At 39.5% G+C, this 14,664-nt stretch overlaps 1 protein-coding gene across 3 annotated transcripts in view; it reads right to left on the bottom strand.

Annotated features, from left to right (window-relative positions):
• Positions 1–3,080: 3,080 nt before the first annotated feature.
• The window catches only part of LOC115830450 (vascular non-inflammatory molecule 2), a 28,111-nt gene continuing 16,527 nt past the window's right edge, over positions 3,081–14,664 (bottom strand). For 2 of the 3 annotated variants that reach the window (XM_030809701.1, XM_030809700.1), the window contains 5 exons: positions 13,846–14,038; positions 10,509–10,797; positions 9,197–9,570; positions 7,104–7,274; positions 3,081–3,694 (listed from right to left, as the gene is read on the bottom strand). In XM_030809701.1, coding sequence (XP_030665561.1) covers positions 3,503–3,694; positions 7,104–7,274; positions 9,197–9,570; positions 10,509–10,797; positions 13,846–14,038 — 1,219 coding nt within the window. In that variant the 3' untranslated portion in view covers positions 3,081–3,502. The remainder of the gene's footprint in view (positions 3,695–7,103; positions 7,275–9,196; positions 9,571–10,508; positions 10,798–13,845; positions 14,039–14,664) is intronic. The other variant, XM_030809703.1, reaches the window with a different exon arrangement.

Below are 14,664 nucleotides of genomic sequence, written 5' to 3' on the forward strand. Positions count from 1 at the left end.
TTAAATTAATTTCTGAAATGCAAAATGAAACGGAACAGGGAAGCAAAGGTTTATAACATAACTGATTAAAGCTTTTAGCAGGGTTGTTCAATCCATATTCAAACAAAATAAGATGTCACAGAATTCTTGAAAACAGGTAAATTGAAATTAGTCAGTTCACTCTCATTTTTTTTCTCCTTTGACTTAGCTTCATGTGGTCTAGAAATTCTCAAATAAATTGTTGATTTCTTTTTTTTCGGACACAAGATCTTGCTCTTTTGTCCAGGCTGGAGTGTAGTGGCGTGATCACAGCTCACTGCAGTCTTGACCTCAGAGGCTCAAGTGATCCTCCCACTTCAGCCTCCCGAGTAGCTGAGAACACAGGCACACACCACCACACCTGGCTGGCTTTTTGTATTTTTGGTACACACAGGGTTTTACCATGTTGCTCAGGCTGGTCTTGAACTCTTGAGCTCAAGCAGTCCTCCTTCCTCAGCTTCCCAAAGTACAGGGATTACAGGCATGTTTTCTTTCCCATTCCAAGTACTTTCTGTCTTATTTGCATACTCAAGAAATCCTCTTCACAGTTGTCCCTGTTTCTTTATCCAAATGTCTTCTCAGGAATGCTTTCATTGGAAGTAGCTGCGTGTGGCTCAGTGTAAGCGTGTGAGTGTCGGTGGGGGTGTAATAACCATATTGACCTAAGCAGGCATCCAGCCTCAGATATCTTTTAGAACATTATCACCTATGGACTATCTTGGAATGATGGTCAGAATGGAGTTAGAAATGTAAAAAGAATTTAGGAAAGAAGCCAAAACAGAAAGAATGCTAACAGAAATCACCTGTACAGAGCAATGAGCCAACACTATGAGGACAGGTCAAAATGCAAAGAAAGCAGAAAGTAGGGGCAGCGTAACTGCAAAGTAGGTTGTGAGCATATCACAGAAATTATGGAAATAGATCATATCAAAGGGGGCAATGTCACAGAGTGGCAAAGGGAGCAAAGAGAGTACATAGACCACTGTCTCAGTACTTAGTGCTTGGGATATAGTAGGTGATCAATGCTTCCTAAATGAATTAAGGAAGGCTAGGTAGTGAGCCCTGAGAGAAGGCTGCTGCTGAGCACGTGACTTTGTAATACAGGGGGCTGTAACCAGGAAGTTGTAAAAGAGCATTTCAGAAAAAAAGCCTAATGAAAGCCAAATAGGAGAAAATAAGAGCTCTGTTTACTATCTCCAGAACCACAAGGGACTCAAGAACTAACATGAAATTTTAAAATGGGATGAGGCCGGGCATGGTGGCTCACGCCTGTAATTCCAGCACTTTGGGAGGCCAAGGCGGGCGGATCATGAGGTCAGGAGATCGAGACCATCCTGGCTAACACGGTGAAACCCCGTCTCTACTAAAAATACAAAAAATTAGCCGGACGTGGTGGCAGGCGCCTGTAGTCCCAGCTGCTCAGGAGGCTGAGGCAGGAGAATGGCGTGAACCCAGGAGGCAGAGCTTAAAGTGAGCAGAGATCACGCCACTGCACTCCAGCCTGGGCGACAGAGCGAGACTCTGTCTCAAAATAAATAAATAAATAAATAAACAAACAAACAAATAAAAATAAAATGGGATGAAAGACAGTTATCAAAGAAATATTAAGGCCAAATGAAACTATGCTTGGGTTGTTTGATAAAATAAAATGTATGTGAGAAACCACTGTGGAGATGGGTTAAAATGTGGTGCAGGCAATTTTACAGTAGAGCATTAAGTGCTCTTTAATATCCTTGGCACTTGGTGCTTTTGTTTTTTATTTGAGGTACAGCTGACAGCTCCAAGCTTGAATCAGAACTGTCCCTTTCTGTGAAAGGAGCTCCTTGCTTGTATCTTACTCAAACCAGTTGGTTTAAGGTCAGCTGTTGATTTTCAATCAACATCTAAACTTCTGCAAATGAAACATCATTGCCCAAGAGCCAAAATACATGCTTCAAAACCACTGCACAACATCTAACTTCCTCAAGCAAAACTTGGCAAATTTTAAATGTGCCATACTTTACGAAAAGAAAAAAGAAGCCAGGCGTGGTGGCTCATGCCTGTAATCCCAGCACATCGGGAGGCCAAGGTGGGTGGATCACCTGAGGTCAGGAGTTCGAGACCAGCCTGGCCAACATGGCGAAACTCCATCTCTACTAAAAATGCCAAAATTAGCCAGGCATGGTGGTGGGTGCCTGTAATTCCAGCTACTTGGGAGGCTGAGGCAGGAGAAGCACTTGAACCCAGGAGGCGGAGGTTGCAATGAGCTGAACTTCCCGCCATTGCACTCCAGCTTGGGTGACAGAGTGAGACTCTGTCTCAAAAAAAAAAAAAAAAAAAAGAAAAGAAAAAAGAACATAAAACTTTGATGATTATATGATTTGGACTATATACACAAATGCATGTTCATTACAGCTTTAAAATTACCATCTTCGATGTCCCAATGCTGAACATAGGGAATATGTATGCTCTTCTCAAAATGAAATACAAAGTATGGCTTAACTTCCATATTCCTTCTCTTAATAGTAACCATGAGATTATAAAAGGAACCTTACTTTTCTAGTGTATTTTAGTAGAATTTTAAAATCAAATCCATAAGTAGGTTTATGACAATATGTAAAAACAAAGATAAATGCTTCAACTGTGATTTTTTTATGTAAAAGTGTTGAACTTAAAAATACTTTGGGAGATAAAAATCAGAAAATAAATCTGAAAATTCAAAATCAGTTCTTTAATTTTAAGAGTATCTGAATTAAACGATCAATAACATATATACTAGCATACTTCAAGTAGCATGGAATATGTGTATTTTGTAAAAAGTCAACCAAATGCTGAAAATAGTGTAACTTTTAACTGTCATGGTCTTTGTGTTATGATATTTCTGCCTGTTAAATTATGCCATAGCCTTAAGGTGGGACAGTTGGGGCTATGAGTGCCCTGGGTCAGGTCTCCTTTGATATGAACTTGGAATACCTGTCAATTCTTCTAGCACTCAAAACTATGTTCACTGTAGAAATAAATGTCAACATTGCCTTTTGATTAGAAAGTAAATCTCCTGATAAACGTTAGCACAGAAAACTAGGTGAATTCAAATTGTCTTTAATGTCAAAGGGAATTCAGCATAAACCTCTAAATTCCCAGCATTGCTATTCTCTTCAAGGGCACAGCTATGTTTGCAATGGCCCTGAAACTCCTCACTCCCACACATACAAACCCACACAAAGTCTCAAGCAAATGAGGCTGGAGCTGGAGTTTGATCTTCATTTATCTGACCCAGACACCCAGGCTCTTTCCATTGTTCCACACTGCAACATTTCAGAGTAGCCAAAAAAATGGACAACACTATCATAATACTTAAAAAATAATTCTTGATGAGAAAAAATATTTAAGACTCACTGGTCTATACTACTGAAATAGCCCTTCAAAGTTTCTTAGTAAACTTGGAAAGCCGATAAACACATTTAGCCAAGTATATGATGCAGAAGCTGAGTGATAAAGAGACGCCCTATACCATTACAATATTTTGCAAAGCTATGATCATTAATAATATGAATATTAGCAAGTAAGTTATTGCTGAATTGCTTGTCCCACACGAGCTGTAATGTGAGTCCTCTGTGTACCACCTCCCAAAAAGTGACACTGTTAGTATAGGCCCAGATGATCCATTCTTGTTTACCAAACGCCCATCTTTCAGCACCTAAAGGTGGGAAAAGTACAGTCAGCTTTCTTAACATACAAGTTAAAAGCAAATTAATCATTTTGAAACCATCCTAGATATAATGTATAGTCAAATCATTCCTGATTTAGGAGGATGTAGCAAGTAGGCCAGGCAGGGGACAGCCATTTACTATATAATGAAGACTAGAGCAATTCAAGAGAGCCCAAGATTTTAGTTTCAACAATCAAATGTAACCATTAATGGAAAGTCAAAACCAGCAGCAGCAATTCATTGAGTTCGATTATGTGCAAGACAATCAGGAACCAGAGAGGTATACATCACATCCTTCCCTCAAGAAGCTTAAGAGCTAATGGTGAAATGGAGCGGATTCTAAACATAAAGAGAGAAATCAGTGTATCAGTGTATCAGAGAAGAAAACAGGTAAGTGCTTAGGCGGTCCGAGAAAAAAAACTGAACTGGTCTGTTTCACGGAGTGGGACATAAGCTGCCAAAAACTCCAGCTGTTAGGAATTTCTTTCAAGGGCTGTATGGCGGAAGACAGTGTGGGAAGTGGACATTGAATCAGCAAAGGCTCATTCTGAGACAGAAGTGTGTGTGACAGGTCAAGGCAATGTGAGTTCTCATTCTAGATTGGTTAAAACCAGTGGTGTGCTGGAGCTAGTGGTGCACAGGCTCATGAGAACAGATTGTTAAAATACAGTTCCAAAGACCCTCCCCGCCAGCTGTCACATGGCTCTTTCATATCTTTTTAGGTGTAATGCAATCTATATCTCATTTCCTTCTTCTGCAAATGGTCTGGAGCAGGTGAGACAAGATCCAAATGATGATTATAGGTGTCCAATTTAAATGGTAGGTGCTATGCCCCCCATCCCTCCTTCCTTCCATCCAAGAAGGAGCCAGAGATGGGATACAGCATGACAAGTTCACATAATCATTAAAAGTTGAGACCTACTGATACCACATTTACCCTGATGTGATTATTACACATTGCATGTCTGTATCAAAATATCTCCTATAACCCATAAATGTATACACCTACTATGTACCCACAAAAATTAAAAACAAGGCCAGGCATGGTGGCTCATGCCTGTAATTCCAGAACTTTGGGAGGTCGAGGCGGCAGATCACTAGAGGTCAGGAGTTGGAGACCAGCCTGGGCAACGTGGTGAAACCCCATCTCCACTAAAAATACAAAAAGTAGCTGGGCGAGTGGTGGCATGCCCCTGTAGTCCCAGCTACTTATGAGGCTGAGGCAGGAGACTTGCTTGAACCCGAGAGGCAGAGGTTGCAGTGAGCTGAGATCGCACCACTGCACTCCAGTCTGGGCGACACAGCGAGACTCCATCTCAAATAATAATAATAATTAAGAATAATAAAAAAATTATTTTAAGAGTTGAGATGTACAAATACTATGGAGTTAAGCATTTAAACATGTATTCTCTTGTATCATTCTCTAACTCTTCTTAACTGCCTGAAGCCATTTGGGATGAAATTTTTAAAACAAAGAAAGGAAGTAGTAATGGAATAAATTATTTACATTCTCCAACTCTTCATGCACTATCACCATCCACCTCCAAACACTTATGTGGTTCAGAGTAAGAGTGAAATGGTATTTCTGGCTTTGGACCTTTAACCTAGTTTGGGAAATCTCTAGCATTTTTTTTGTCCTTCTCCCATGGATGAAGTAGTTTCATCAGGTAAATGTTCAGTCCTACTTTGGGACAATTCCTCAAAGAGATAGACTTCTATGAGTACAAGACATGGAAAAAGTGGCAAAGTAGTACCAGAAAATTAGATTGTATGCTCAGTTTAAATGTTCAGGCTTTCAGAATATAATGCATCAATATGGCTAGACCCCATGTCCTCTTAAGTTTACCCTGGTGACCCTAATTTCCCTCTCTCACTTCTTTGAAGTGACCTCAGATAGATATCTATGTCAGTCCAGCCACGTTTTAGCTACTAGATTTTAGCCCCAGACTCCTCGCTGTAGATCTAATCATGATTTTCTGTAGTTGGCACTTCAGCTTTTATTCCAGCCTCAATTTGCTCATGAGATTCTACCTAAACAGGTTCTATGGCAGCAAAGGATTCCTGATCTTTGGATTTTATAGCCTTAAGGCTACACTGTATGTTAAATTGTTGGTTTCACAGAATTAAGTATCTTTATAAGTACGATATATTCCACTCTGATAACACAGCAGACACAGATACATGACCATAAGCAATCTGCAATTTTAAAGACTTCCTTACTTGATGCCTTGATTGAATTAACTTGGACCCTATCTTATAGGCCATGCAATGATTTCACCCTAGTTACTGAAACCCTGCCACTGTTTGCCACAACTCAGAGAAGATATTAATATTCAAACCACTGGAGTATGGGTATATATGTGTGTATGTGCGTCTGTTTAGGTGTTGTATATTAGCAGATATAAGCCTGCAGAGTCATAATTCTAATTTGAAGCCAGCTTAATTTGTGAATTAATTAGCTACAGCCACTATAATTTGTGAACAAACGCTGGGTGCAGTGGTGCATGCCTTTAAGTCCTAGCTACTTAGGAGGCTGAGGCAGGAGGATTGCTTGAGCCCAGGAGTTTGAGGTTTCAGTGAGCTATGATCATGCCACTGCACTCTAATCTGGGTGACAGAGCAAGACCTTGTTTAAAAAAAAAATGTGAAATAAATATCTGATTTTCTGTTTGTCTTCGCATGTGACAAAAGAAAATTAAAAATCTATAAACAAACATTCTTCAATGAATGGTATCTCAAACTCACAGTTCTAGGTATGTTCTTTATTATGTTCTTCCAATGAAGTGTCATCATTTTATAATTAGTTATTATAAATTTAAAAAATGATCACAAAATTTTCCCCTCCTTGACCCATGTCCTTTTGCCATGTGATTTTATAGCTCTTCCCATTGAGAGGTCTGAGTTCTTTATTTCTCTACCACTTGAATCAACATTGCTCATGTAACTTCCTGTGTTAATGCAACATTTGCAAACACGGTGCAAGCAGAGACTTGCAAAGAATTTGCAAAAATTGTTTTCTCTTGATGCTTCTGGACTCATTCAGCTAACATGTGAACAAGCTCAGGTTTGCTGAAAGATGAGAGACCACAGGGAGAGAAGGCCTTAATAATCCCAGCTGTCTGAGACAAGGCAATCACAAACTGGTCAGTCCTAGTCAACCCACTAGCCAATGGCAGACATAATGAGCCCAGCCAATATCAACTGAGCCTATCTCAGACCAGAAAAACAGCCTACCTACACCAAGTTCAAATTGCCAACCCACAGAACCAGGGCTAAAGAAATGGTTTTGAGGAAATTTGTCACACAGCGGAAGTTAACTGGCAGAGTGGCTATAGCTTGTTTTACTTGGCTTCAGAGAACATATAAAATGAAAATACTCTTATAAAAGTCCTCTTACCTCAAATTTTCCAGGTGACAGCTGAATTTCGGTAAGTAGCACTTCAGGAAAAACATACTCTGTTCCAAATGTGCCACTGAGGGAGAACATTTCAAATCTTGTAGAAGCAGTTTCTACTGGCCGTCCACAAGTTGTCAAATTAGCAGTTTTGCACTTCAGCATTGTGCAGACCTATGTGGAGCAAATGCAGATAAAACGCAATGCCTTACATCAAAGTTACTTGTACCAGAAATGTTGCCTTAGTTTTTAACCACAGCGAAGCAAACATTATCTTTCTCAGAAAAGAGATTTGGATCATGTTTCTTATAATTAATAGCTTTATTAAAAATGGCAAGTGACTTGAGAATCAACCCACTTCCTAAATAACAAGTGGATTGAGAGAAAGAAGTCAGTTTAGAATTAGAGTTAAACCATTAGTTTGGTATGTCAGATGATGGCATTGAGGTCAGTGAAGTGGAGATCTTTGGGCAACAATAGTCCTGAAGCTGAAAGGATATTAAAATTTTTTCCACCCTTGAATCTCACCTCTCTTCCCAATCCTTTTCTTTAGAAGAAGGCAGTGGGACACGGAGTATAATAGGAAAATACAAATTCAGAGCCAACATTCTATAAAAAGTTTTCATCTTTAAAATCTGTCATTTGAAAACAATACAAGGCCAGATGTGGTGGTTCACACATGTTATCCCAGCAATTTGGGAGGCCGAGGCAGTCGGATCACCAGAGGTGAGGAGTTGGAGACCAGCCTGGCCAACATGGTGAAACCCCATCTCTACTAAAAATATTATATATATAATATATATATATATATATATATATATTTCCAGGTGTGGTGGCACACGCCTATAGTCCCAGCTACTCAGGAGGCTGAGGCACAAGAATCGCTTGAACCTGGGAGGCAGAGGTTGTAGTAAGCCGAGATCATGCTACTGCACTCCAGCCTGGGCGACAGAGTGAGACTCTGTCTCAAAAAAAAAAAAAAAAGAAAGAAAAGAAAAAGAAAGCTATACAAAAACCAGGACATCTGATTAGAAGAGAAACTAAAATAAAAGTAGTATCCCTATTTACTGTTAGTTTTGCAAGTGAAAACAAGACTGTTTATAATTTAGATATGTTGGCAAACCCACTTAAGGAAGTCTTCTTGATGTTCTCTACAGTAGGTTGGTTTATTAGTCAAATAGAAAGTCATCATGCTTTGGTTAATAATGTTTTAAATATGTTTAAAGCAATCAATAAGATTATGCTTAATTCCCATTGTAAATATATATATTTTTTATTATTATACTTTAAGTTTTAGGGCACATGTGCACAATGTGCAGGTTTGTTACATATGTATCCATGTGCCATGTTGGTGTGCTGCACCCATTAACTCGTCATTTACATTAGGTATATCTCCTAATGCTCTCCCTCCCCCCTCCCCCCACCCCACAACAGTCCCCAGAGTGTGATGTTCCCCTTCCTGTGTCCATGAGTTCTCATTGTTCAATTCCCACCTATGAGTGAGAACATACGGTGTTTGGTTTTTTGTCCTTGCAATAGTTTGCTGAGAATGATGGTTTCCAGTTTCATCCATGTCCCTACAAAGGACATGAACTCATCATTTTTTATGGCTGCATAGTATTCCATGGTGTATATGTGCCACATTTTCTTAATCCAGTCTATTGTTGGTGGACATTTGGGTTGGTTCCAAGTCTTTGCTATTGTGAATAGTGCCGCAATAAACATACGTGTGCATGTGTCTTTATAGCAGCATGATTTATAGTCCTTTGGGTATATACCCAGTAATGGGATGGCTGGGTCAAATGGTATTTCTAGTTCTAGATCCCTGAGGAATCGCCACACTGACTTCCACAATGGTTGAACTAGTTTACAGCCCCACCAACAGTGTAAAAGTGACCCATTGTAAATATTTTATCCCAGTGTGTGCATATGTATAAATGCACGTGTGTGTGTGTGTGTGTTTCGTGTGTGTGTGTGTTGCCATCAATGCATGGAGTCAAGCCAAGGAAAAGCACCTGGTTTTCTGGAACAAATATAAAAAGTTAACCTGGAATTTACCTTTCACTTGAATGCCCTGTCATCTGAACTGAGATTACCTGCCAGTACTCTCTTCTCCTTCGGCCATGTAATCCTGTAAAAGCCCCTAGAACGTACACTTCATTCCCTTCTTTTTGTAACATTCTGTAGCTTAAATGACAGCAAAGCTCCTTTTGACAGACTGTAAGATTTCCTGCATTTTCAAAAAGTTCTGTGAAGTTGAACTCATCCCTGGAAATAAATCCCCCAAAAGTGTTTTTCTGTACTGGAAATGGTTTGATGGTGGTGGCGTAGGCATTCCAATTCACAGCTGTTGGGTAGGCAAGCGAGGATAGGGGATGTGAATCCACCTCCGAAAGGAGAATTTTTCCCAACTCTGTCTTCATGTCATAATGATACACTTTGGGACCGTTTGGTGCATAAATACCACTTCCTGTGAATGAAAGACAAGTCTTCTGAAAACAACAACACACACAAAAAAATCCAACACTGCCAATTTCCCCATCAGAATTGGACATGTGATTACACCACCATATTAGTCAAGATGAGACAGCATACATGCTTCTAATTGCACTGAACACCTAACTACTTCTATTCTCTATTGGAAGAGATTAAAATAAACATTCCTTGGTCTCATTTCAATTAAACCTTAAATATAATAGCATTATTTATTAGCATTATGGAAAATTAAACCAACTACAAAAATCTTTGTAGTTAGGAGTTCCTGAAAGGTGGGGAAAGGGAATAAAAATTCTCCCCTATTCCTTATTGTGGTGGTTTTCAAATATATCCAAAAATTCGTTAACATTCTTCTTTCCAGTGGGAGGATCTAATTCCTTTCCCCTTGAATGTTGGCTGGACTTAGTGACTCACTTCCAATGAATAGAACATGGCAGAAGTGATGGTGGGTAACTAGTCATAAATAGCAATGTGGCTTCCTCCCTTTTCTCTCTTGTCCCCTCTCATTAATTGTTCTAGAGGAAGACAGCAGCCATGTCATGAGGATATGCCTATCTCCTATGAGGAGACAATGGGCAAGATATAGAGGCTTCCATGGCCACTGAGGAAAGTAGTAGCTGGGTAGCGTTTGGCAAATTACTTGCACTCTCTGTATGTCAATTTCCTCATCTGCAAAATTGGGATGACACTATCTCATATAATTATTGTAATAATTAAATGAATAATACACATAAAGGTCTTAGTATAACTATAGCTTATAATCAAGTGCTAGCTTTTTTTTTTCTATTGTGAAACTATGACAAACACAGTAAGAAGTTCCAACAAGCAAAAAATTAATACAAGTCATAACTGAGGCATTCATTTCTCTGCACTTAAAAATATAAGATGAAACCTAACCTGGTCATGAATTACCTGTCATATTTAGGCTGACATGATGTGTGTTGGCCACAAGAAGATTAACTCCCATTCCCATTGCCCAAGCTGAATGGAATTCAATAGCTGTCAAAAGGGGCAAAACGTTCATCCAAGCTGTGGGAAACAGTATGGTGTCCACATGGAAATCTTTCACCAGGGTAACACCAGGATCATAGAAGAATATATCAAAGCACGTGAAAATGCCAAACTTTCCAAATGTGGTGTTGAAAGTCACCAACTCTGGCTTTTCAGGGACGTCAAACTGAGGCTCAGAGTACAGGTGGTACTACAACAAATAGATAGGAGAAAACTAGTAAAGCCTTGTTTATTGAAGAGATGACTCATAAAAACCCTCCAAGTTGGTAGCGGATTTGGCTATGGTCAACTGCAGGGAATCTCTTAGGAAGCGGATAAATCTGGCAATTGGAAGTAAATTTCTAAGGCAAATGTGGAGGAATATGTAACATACGTCCATAGCATCTCTCTCATCTCCTCTCTCTCCTTTCTCTCTCTTTCCCTCTCTCTCAGTTAAGAGCCAAATACCTCCCCATAAACCCCAAAGTCTATAAGCTTTTTTTAATTTAATTTTAATTATTTTATTTTTCTGAGATAGAGTCTTGCTCTTTTGCCCAGGCTGGAGTGCAGTGGCATGATTTCAGCTCACTGCAACCTCCACCTCCTAGGTTCAAGTGATTCTCCTTCCTCAGCCTCCTGAGTAGCTGGGATTACAGGCACGTGCCACCATGCCCGGCTAATTTTTTTGTATTTTTAGTAGAGACGGGGTTTCACTGTGTTGGCTAGGATGATCTCGATCTCCTGACCTCATGATCCACCCACCTGGGCCTCCCAAAGTGCTGGGATTACAGGCATGAGTCACAGCACCTGGCCCTATAAGCTTCTTAAAAGTTAAAAGACATGCATTATTCTTCTTTGAATCCTTAGTACCTAGAAACGTAATATTAATAGATGCATAATAAATACCTGTGAGTCAGGTAAGAGATGACATCTCTCTCTTTAGTGTCCCATCCAAAGTAATCTCAGTGACTCTTACCCACCTTTCAAAATTACCATAGAAAGAAATGTATTTAATTCCCCGATTCCTTCCAGGTAAACTCAAAAAAAAACCTAGTCTAATACAATAATTGGAGTCAACAGTTAGTAAAATGGTCTGCAGTGTAGAAAAAATATCTAAAAAATAGAAAAGAAATTGAACTTTACTACTGTTTTAAGAATTGACAGGCCAGGCAAGGTGGCTCATGCCTGTAATCCCAGCACTTTAGGAGGCCAAGGCGGGCGGATAATTTGAGGCCAGGAGCTCAAGTCTCTACTAAAAAATCCAAAAATTATCCAGGTGTGGTGGTATGCACCTGTAATCCCAGCTACTCAGGAGGCTGAGGCAGGAGAATGGGTGGAACCTGGGAGTCAGAGGTTGCAGTGAGCTGAGATCGTGCCACTGCACTCCAGCCTGGGTGACAGAGCCAGACTCTGCCTCAAAAAAAAAAAAAAATTGATCGACAAAGGTATTCTAATTAGGTTCACGTATGTCAGAGGTCATGGGTTACAAATGGTCCCTGAGGTACCCTCAGGGAAGAGTGAGAGTCTTTCAACTTAGACAGGGTGACTGCAGGTTCCTTGCTAGTTTGTCCACATTCAGTGCACTGTGCCATCCTGCACATTTACAGAATGGCAGAATAGCTTCAAACAATTACTGCAAAGAAACTGCATTGAAAGATAATATGAATAATGCAAACAATCTCCCAAGCAAGAAAATGGAAGCACTGACCTTTCTATTTTTACTATGAGACACATTTTAAGAAAAAAGTGAAGTGCCAGTGATATATATGAAAAGAAGCTGTCAAAATCCATAAAATTATGAAGAAAGCGTTTTGAAATTGTTGTACTTTATAAATACACACACAAAAATACATATGTTGAGGACTTATGTTAACAATTTTTTCCAATAGGGGTCCATGATCAAAATCATTTGAAAACCATTGCTTTAACATCCCTCCTCTTAATTAACATTTATATTTTAACTGAGACTGCCAGGAGATAATTTCTCCACTCCAAAGATTCTGAGGCTATAATTTAAGATGCTTAGAACATATCTGGGAGTGGAGAAGGGACATTCATACTGCCTGTACATCACACATATCCATTTAAAAGGCCAGCCTTCTTTTTCTACCTAGTTTAGTATAAAATTATGACTTAAAGGTTATTTGATTCCTTTTTTCAATTTAGAATTTAAGGTAAACATTTTATGGTTTGAGCTTAAATCTATAAGATGGTAATTAAATTAGCTGGTGTAGAAAATAAGGTATTTTGTGATTTGATAGCAAATTAACTTATGTGAAGCTGATTCATACAATTTTGAAACATCTTTATACCATTTCAATATTAAATACTATTTAGATTATGGCTGTGCTTGGTGGCTCATGCCTCTAATCTCAGCATTTTGGGAGGCCAAGGTGGGAGGACTGCTTGAGGTGAAGAGTTCAAGGACAGCCTGGGCAATGTAGTGAGACCCTGTCTCCAAAAAATATTTAAAAATTAGCATGGTGGCACATGCCTATAGTCTCAGCTACTTGGGAGGCTGAGGCAGGAGGATCGCTAGAGCCCAGGAGTCTGAGGTTAACAGTGAGCCATGATGGATCCACTGCACTTCAGCCTGGACAACAGTGAGACCTTGTCTCTAAAAAAATATAAAATTATTGAAATAATGCCCAGATTATAGTCAACTTGGTATCTTTTTTATGTTAAAATTATTTGTTTTATATGTGCAAAAAGTTTGTCTCAATCCTGGACCATTATGACACTTTCTTTTAACAGCTCTCTGCCTACATGATTTTCCAGAGTAGTTTTTTCCAAAGTGTCATTTTCTTTTTTCTTTCTTTTTTTTTTTTTTTTGAGAGTCTTCCTCTTTCACCCAGGCTGCAGTGCAGTGACACAATCTCGGCTCACTGCAGCCTCGGCCTCCTGGGTTCAAGCAAGTCTCCTGCTTCAGCCTCCCACATAGCTGGGACTACAGGCATGTGCCATCACGCCCAGTTAATTTTTGTATTTTTTAGTAGAGATGGGGTTTCACGATGTTGGCCAGACTGGTCGCAAATTCCTGGCCTCAAGTGATCCACCTGCCTCAGCCTCCCAAAGTGCTGGGCTTACAGGCATAAGCCTCCACGCCCAGCCCAAAGTGTCACTTTCTTTATTGCCAACTTAAAATAAAAAAAACCCTTTAGTAATATCGTATCATACAGGGAATTAAACTCAAACTCCTAAACCCAGCATTGACCACTCACAACATGCTGCATTTTACACATCCGTCCCTCTCTCTTACCTTATGGTAACGTGCCACGAGTTTTCCTTCTGTATTATACACCACATTGGTATTGTATTGAAAGTAGCCATTAGGAGGACATGTGGAGTCACGGGAATTACATGGCTTTTTGTCTCCCAAATTTGCCAAGACATAGATAGAGTTGTTCTTGGCCAGGCAGCTGAGTCTTGCTTGTACTGGTGTGTGACCAAATCTAAACCAAATTATAATTAAGACATTTCAATGTTTAAAAAATAATTTAGTCACTTCCTACAGAGACAATAGCAACTGTAACCACTTAAGTGGAACTTAAGTCAATACAAAAACTATGCATAAAAATATCATACTTTAAAAGCCACAGATGATTATACACTTGATGAATACTTCCCACACTGCATCTATTGCTACAGAAATTCATTATTCAGTCTCCTGCCTCATCAAGGGTCTCCTCTCTACTGAAACATCCCATCAGCATGAAATATCCTCTAGTACCTCCCATCTTTAAAAAATAAAATTAAAACCTCTTTTGACCCTTCCAAACATGCCCTTCCAAATACTGCTTTAATCCTCAGCTCTCTCTTAAAGCAAAACTCCTCAAAAGATCAGTCGCTCTTGCTGTTGCCAGTCCCTCTTCTCCCATTCTCTTTTAGAGCACTCTAACTTTTATGTCTATCACCCAAACTCTTACTAATGCCAGCAGTGACCCCCACATTTTACCTGATCTCATCTTAACTTTTCAACAGCAGTTGGCACAGTTAATTACACCTCCTTCTGGAAACACCTCACTTTTTTATTGGACCCACCCTCTCATTTTCCTATTTATTGGTTGCTCTTCTTCGA

Source organism: Nomascus leucogenys, chromosome 3 (genome assembly GCF_006542625.1).
Source record: "Nomascus leucogenys isolate Asia chromosome 3, Asia_NLE_v1, whole genome shotgun sequence".
Lineage (NCBI taxonomy): Eukaryota > Metazoa > Chordata > Mammalia > Primates > Hylobatidae > Nomascus > Nomascus leucogenys.